At 56.2% G+C, this 6,337-nt stretch overlaps 1 protein-coding gene across 1 annotated transcript; it reads left to right on the forward strand.

Moving 5' to 3' along the window:
- The first annotated feature begins 460 nt into the window (after positions 1 to 460).
- On the forward strand, positions 461 to 4,417 carry LOC102136950 (breakpoint cluster region protein-like). Its single transcript, XM_005567799.4, has 5 exons — positions 461 to 749; positions 1,805 to 1,939; positions 2,883 to 2,988; positions 3,464 to 3,626; positions 4,328 to 4,417. Exons 1-5 carry the CDS (start codon positions 461 to 463, stop codon positions 4,415 to 4,417), a joined length of 783 nt encoding a protein of 260 aa, XP_005567856.3.
- Positions 4,418 to 6,337: the final 1,920 nt, after the last annotated feature.

Raw genomic sequence — 6,337 nt, forward strand, 5'->3', positions numbered from 1 at the left:
TAGTTGCAAAATGAAAGTAAATTTAAAGCCTCAGCACAGCGCTTACTTTGAAGTATTCTTACTCTAGTGTCCTGTGTGGCGGTATTGGAATTGTTCAGTGCTAGGACTCAGAGGAGAAAAGCACGTAGCATCACAGGACTTGGAGCACTGGTGCTGAGGCAACCCTTTCATTCCTCGGATGTGTGTTAAGGCCCAGGCCCAGGGCAGGGGTCAGGGATTCTCTTCTCACACAGAGCGCGGGTGGCAGGACCAACACTGGGTCTGATCCCCCAGCTGATGGCACAGGCTGCTAACCCCAGGCCTGGAATCTGTCAGATGCCCTTCCTGTTCTGACTTTACTTAGACAGGCCTCCTGACCTTCCCACAAAGATCATGTGTGACTCTCAAGGGTTCTAGCTGCTTGACAGGTTCCTGAGAAAGTACATGCAATGAGGACAGGGCTTGCAGAGGGAGCACAGACATGCAGAAGGCTCTGTGTGCAGCCCTAGACCTGGGCGCCTTTGTCACCGTCCTCACCCCACCTCCAGGTATGCAGAGAGGGGGCAGGCCTCCTGTGTTGTGGCCCAAGCAGGGCTGTCAGGACACTGAGAACATTTCCTCCTCCCGCAGGAGACAGAAGTCCAAGGTGCCCTACGTCGTACGCCAGTGCATGGAGGAGCTCGAGTGCCGAGGCATGGAGGAGGTGGGCATCTACCGCGTGTCCGGAGTGGCCACAGACATCCAGGCACTGAAGGCAGCCTTCGACGTCAGTGAGTGTCGGCCTGCGCAGGACGGGATGGAGGTGTGGGCGGTGGTGTTGGCGATGAGATCTCAGAGCGCTCCATGGCCCGGGCATGTCACATCCTTCGCTGTGTCTTTTCTTCATTTACTGTTTTATTATTTTTAAAAAAGAGAAAACAAGAGTTGTAGAAAAAGCTTCTATAGAAGCCAGTTTTTACACCATCGTACCCACTCATGCCACTTGCTGGGGTGAACCAGGGGCTTCTGTGGGGCCTTGGCCTTCCTGCCTTGCGGGTGGACAGGAGGTGGAAGCCCAGGACTCAGTGTGGTCTGTCCACTGCCCTGTGTGAGGATGCGGTGTGAAGAGCGCACTGATGGGACCCAGCTCAGGCCGGGGCTGTAGCATCTCCACCTCCATCTCACAAACCCTCACAGGCTTTGAAGGACCCGGACCTGCCTCAAATGCCAGGGGAGGGCACCGAGACCCCAGAGGGTCCTTTCCAGCATCCTCAAAGCAACAGGATTTTGTGCCTGCAGACCCTTCTGTGCAGCACTCACCACCGACCCTGACCAGGACCCCTAGAATGCTCAGCACCCCTGGGAGGGCCCTGTGGTGGTTTCAGCTCACTCTGGGGGCCCAGAATAGACCTGGCCTATGGTGAGGACATAAGCACCAGTGACCAATTGGGTCCAAAGGAAGACACCGGTTCAAACACTGAAACCAATCAGATTCTCCCACAGCCTTCCTGCCATCAGAAGACACTGGTGCAGGGGTGGTTGCTAGGTACAGGGCAGAGTCACCCAATTCCCACGCAGGCACTGTGTCCTGCCGTGCTGGCCTCCTCCTGGCCGTCACATCGGGCCAAGCAGGGGAGAGGAATGGGAATGCCCATGCAGCCCCATCAACTCTGCAGACACAGAACTACGCACAGCTCTTGGGAGGGGTCAGATGAGCTGCTCAAAGCCCAGGAGGGACCTGCACAGTGGTCAGCGTGGCAGGGACAGTGCTTTAGCCAAGGCTGGGATGGTGGGAGACTCACTTGGGATCCTGAAGGAGGCCGCGGCATTTCCGTGCTTTTTCCAGATAACAAGGACGTGTCGGTGATGATGAGCGAGATGGACGTGGATGGCATCACAGGCACGCTGAAGCTGTACTTCCGTGAGCTGCCCGAGCCCCTCTTCACTGACGAGTTCTACCCTAACTTCTCCGAGGGCATCGGTGAGCACTGGAGGCCTTGGCCTTGTGGGAGACGTCTCCTCCACGTGCACTGCTGCCATTGGAGGCTGTGAAAAGTGACGTGTGGGAACCCGAGCTGTGCCCCCTCTGCCATGGTGTTTTAACCTAACCTCAGAAAGCAGGGGACCAAAATCAAGCCTGTCCTGGAAGACCTCGCCCATCCCCAGAGGGCTCCCTGTCCCTATTCCTCAAGGAGACCAAGAGGGTGAAATGGTCAGCACTGTCATGCTGCAGTGTCCTAAAATCTGCTGTCCTCCTTCCTGCAGACCAGGGCTAAACACTGGTGACCAGGTGCTCTAGCCACGGGTCCTGGTCCAGTCAAGCATGGGTTCAAACATGGCCTGACCCTTAGTCAACCTGCAGGCTGATGTCTAAAGCGGGCGCTGACACGTGCAGCACCTGTAGTCTCCACATGACCCTTAGGGCAGGTCTGCCCCCAGGCCCATGCACAGAAGACCTGCTTTCCCAGCATGCAGATGACCCTGTGGTGTCCAGGACGATGAGGGAGTGTCTGCATACTTGGTGGGGCTGGGGCCCCCTCCCACTTCCCACCTCCTTGTGTCCCTCACTCCCCTGTTTCATTCCACACCAAGCCTCCCCTGCATTGGGCTCCCCTGGGGAGGGGGTGGTGGCGGGAGTTGCCCAAGGGCAGCTCTGCCCATGAGTGGCTGTTCTCACGGCTCCTCCTGCTGCTGTTTGCTGGGTGCTGCTGACCCCTGTGAGGTAGAGAAAAGATGTTCAGGTGGTTCACATCCCACACAGGTGCCCCTCACAGGGTCCTCACTGGGAGCCAGCACTGTGGGTGTGGGGATGATGACGGGCCTAAACTGCGTAGAGACTCATGTCCCAGGTGCTCCATGTGACCACCTCGGGAGAGGTCTCTGGCTGGTTGTGACCCAGAAGAGTAACCCATCGCCTCCTGCAGCTCTTTCAGACCCGGTTGCAAAGGAGAGCTGCATGCCCAACCTGCTGCTGTCCCTGCCAGAGGCCAACCTGCTCACCTTCCTTTTCCTTCTGGACCACCTGAAAAGGTAGCCCAGCTCTCCCATGGCTGCGGGGGGCTCCAGGTCTCCAGGCCATGGGGTGCCCCTCTGCTCCCACCAGACCTCCAGACTGAGGACCTTTTCCCCCGACCCCTGTCTGCAGTCACTTACTGCCTCTAAGGAGTAGCAGCGCTGCCACCCCTGCCCCTGCCTCTCCTCTTTGCCACGCTCCTCCCTCTGCACTGTGGCCTTAACAAAGAACTCAGAGCTTTGGCCATGGCCAGCAGTGCACTTGAACCACCCTCTTCCCTCCCAGTCACATCATAGAGGAGACCTCCCCACCAGCCCAGAGCTGGCCCTTTTTCCTGGGCCGCTGAGACTCGGAAGTACCAGGGCTGGAGTCAGCTTGCAGCACAGCCAAAGTCGACGTCACTCCCTTCCTGAGGACTCCAGCATGGCACAGCCCCTCTGTCTCTCTCGGTGGTGGTATTGAAACAGCACCCACTGTTTCAGTCCTCTACAGTATGGCAGAGAAGGAGGCAGTCAATAAGATGTCCCTGTACAACCTCACCGCTGTCTTTGGCCCCACACTGCTCCATCCCTCCGAGAAGGAGAGCAAGCTCCCTGCCAATCCAAGCCAGCCCATCATCATGACTGACAGCTGGTCCTTGGAGATCATGTCCCAGGTATGGGAAGACAGGCTCCAGCCCACCCAGCCTGACAGACGTGACCTCTACCTTCTCCACCCCCAGTCCTGCCCAACTTTCTACTTGCATTGTATGTAGTGGTGGCAGAGATCCAGAGAGAGGGACTTGCCTAGGTCTGCATGGATGGGAGTGATGCGGGGGGGCCCAGGCCACCTCCTGGTCCTGCTGGTGCACTTTGCTGGAAGCTTAAAATCACCTCAAGTGTTCGGGTGTGGTGGCTCATGCCTGTAATCTTTGGGAGGCCAAGGCAGGATAACCGAACTCAGGTGTTTGAGACCAGTCTGGGCAATGTAGCAATCCCCATCTCTAGAAAAAATACAAAGAAAAATTAGCCAGGCATTGTGGCACACACCTGTAGTCCTAGCTACCTAGGAGGCTGACACAGGAGGATCGCTTGAGCCCAGGAGTTAGAGGCTGCAGAGATCCATGATGGAGCCACTGCACTCCAGCCTGGGGGATAGAGCAAGGCCCTGTGCATCTCTAAAATAAACACCCCCCTACCAAGTCATGCCTTGTCAGGACCCCACCCCACCCCCGTCTCACTGTAAGGGGTTCATGACACCAGCAGGGGTTTCCAGCACCTGAGGTGGACTTGGAGGCTTATGCCCCAAAGACCTCCCCACCAGCTGCTGTGAGCCCCCCTCTGAGCCGCTCTCCTCTTCCCCACTCTGCCCGGGCAGGTCCAGGTGCTGCTGTACTTCCTGCAGCTGGAGGCCATCCCTGCCCCGGACAGCAAGAGACAGAGCATCCCCTTCTCCACTGAAGTCTAAAGGCCCCAGTCCATCTCCAGGAGGTGGACAGACAGCCTGGAAACCTCTGGCTAATCAGGCCATCCATAGAGTGGGAATCAAGATTTTCTGAGGCATCCTTGGGCCTCAGTGTCAGGCCGTCTGCCAAGAGACAGCAGCCCAAAGCAGAAGGACATTTGGCCTTGGCAGATCCCACCCAAGTCTGAAAACCCCAGGCTGCCCTCAGACTGTGTTTTTTTTTATGTGGCCACCTGAGGGCGTGCCAAACCAGTGCATCTGAGAGTCCAGTCCTGGCCCTGGGAGACAGGGTGAAGACAGTGGCTTTTATGAACTTAACTTATAGAGTTTAAAAGGTTTCTACTGGATCACTTGTCAAGATACGCCCTCTCGAGGGAGAAGGGCATGTGATCAGATTCCCTCACTGTTGTATCTTGAATAAACGCTGCTGCTTCAGCCTGTGGGGCCATGGCCCTGTCCCTGTGTGGGTAGGGCCTCTTCCATTTCCCTGACTTAGAAACCACACTCCATTTAGAACAGGGTTTGAGAGGCTTAGTCAGCACTGGGTAGCATTTTGACTCCATTCTTGGCTTCTTTTTCTTTCCAGAAGGATTGTTGTGCAGAAATGGGTCTTCTGTTGCCATGTTTGTCCTCCTTGGAAGGCAGCTCCAGGCAGGCTGTGAAATGTTGGGGTACAGGACCCCCAGGGAGGGAGTCCCAGGCTACGCACTTTAGGGTTCGTTCTCCAGGGAGAGCGACCTCGTCCCCTGATCCTGACCGCCCTTCTGGCACACGCTCTCCTGTTTGGCTTCCACAGACCTGGACTTCTCTGGTTTCTCTCTGCCCACACACTCCCTGCCCCAGGTGTCCCTGCCCCTGCCCCTGCCCCTGCCCCAGCACAGGTGACTTCATTTCTGTCCTCTCAGCTCAGCAGACTCGCTCAACTTTTGTAAAAGTCTCCACTTGGTAGCAGCTTGCTGATGACTTGTTTTAAAACTTTAATCCTAAATAACCTTTTGATACTTGAATATTTTCAAGTTTTATGCATAGTTTCTAATTTTTTTTTTTTCCCTAACAGATCCAGATACTTAATACAATGCTGGAATGTACTCTGGGGATAATCCGTGTCCTGGCAGCATTTGCTCTTCCTCTAAGCGCCTGGCCCCACTGCTCTTAGGAGTGGGGTTCCGAAGTCTGGAGAACAGGATACATGGAGGGTTAGGAAGGGGCAAGTCCTAGAGATGGAAGATTCCCTCCCAGAGCAGGTGGAGGCACAGGACCAATCGCTACCCCCTCTGCCGGCACCTGCGGGGGAGCCCAGGCATTCTTTGTAAATCCTCCTGACCACCTGGCTCAAAGAAAACGGAAGCGTGGAGGCCGCCAAGTATTTTCAAGAAATAACCCCATGAACACTGCATCACTTTTTTAGAAAGAGGGCTTTGGGGCAGAGGGAGGAGAGAAGGGAGAGCAGAGCCGAGTTTCCAGACGGTCCTGCAGGAGGAAAGGACGCAGCTGCCCAGAGGGAAGCAGGATCGAATTCAAGAGAGTGTGTGGGGTCCCTGGATGACACCAGCACCCAGTGTGGCTCTGTCTGGTGACTGCTCCCAAGGTGGAAGCAGTGGGTTTCCCCTGTGTGTCAATGGGCAGCTCCTGCTGAGCCTGCAGCTCATCGGGGAGGCTGACAGCGGGGCCGTGCACTTGACACTCCCCTCTGCTTGTGGACCTGGTGAGGCAGGGAGCAGAAAACAGAGTCATTTGAAGGTTTTCTGTCCGTGTCTGTGTGCGGTGTGGATTTTGTTGTGCTTTTTTCTTGCTGGGAGAGCACGGCCACCATTTGCAAGCAGTGTCACCCTCATGGGTGGTGAGGACAGAACAGGAGCCTCTGCTCTCTGTACCTATCTGGGCCCTGTGGGCTCCCCTGTCCTGGCTTCCATCTCTGTCTCA

Source organism: Macaca fascicularis, chromosome 10, assembly GCF_037993035.2.
Source record: "Macaca fascicularis isolate 582-1 chromosome 10, T2T-MFA8v1.1".
NCBI lineage: Eukaryota > Metazoa > Chordata > Mammalia > Primates > Cercopithecidae > Macaca > Macaca fascicularis.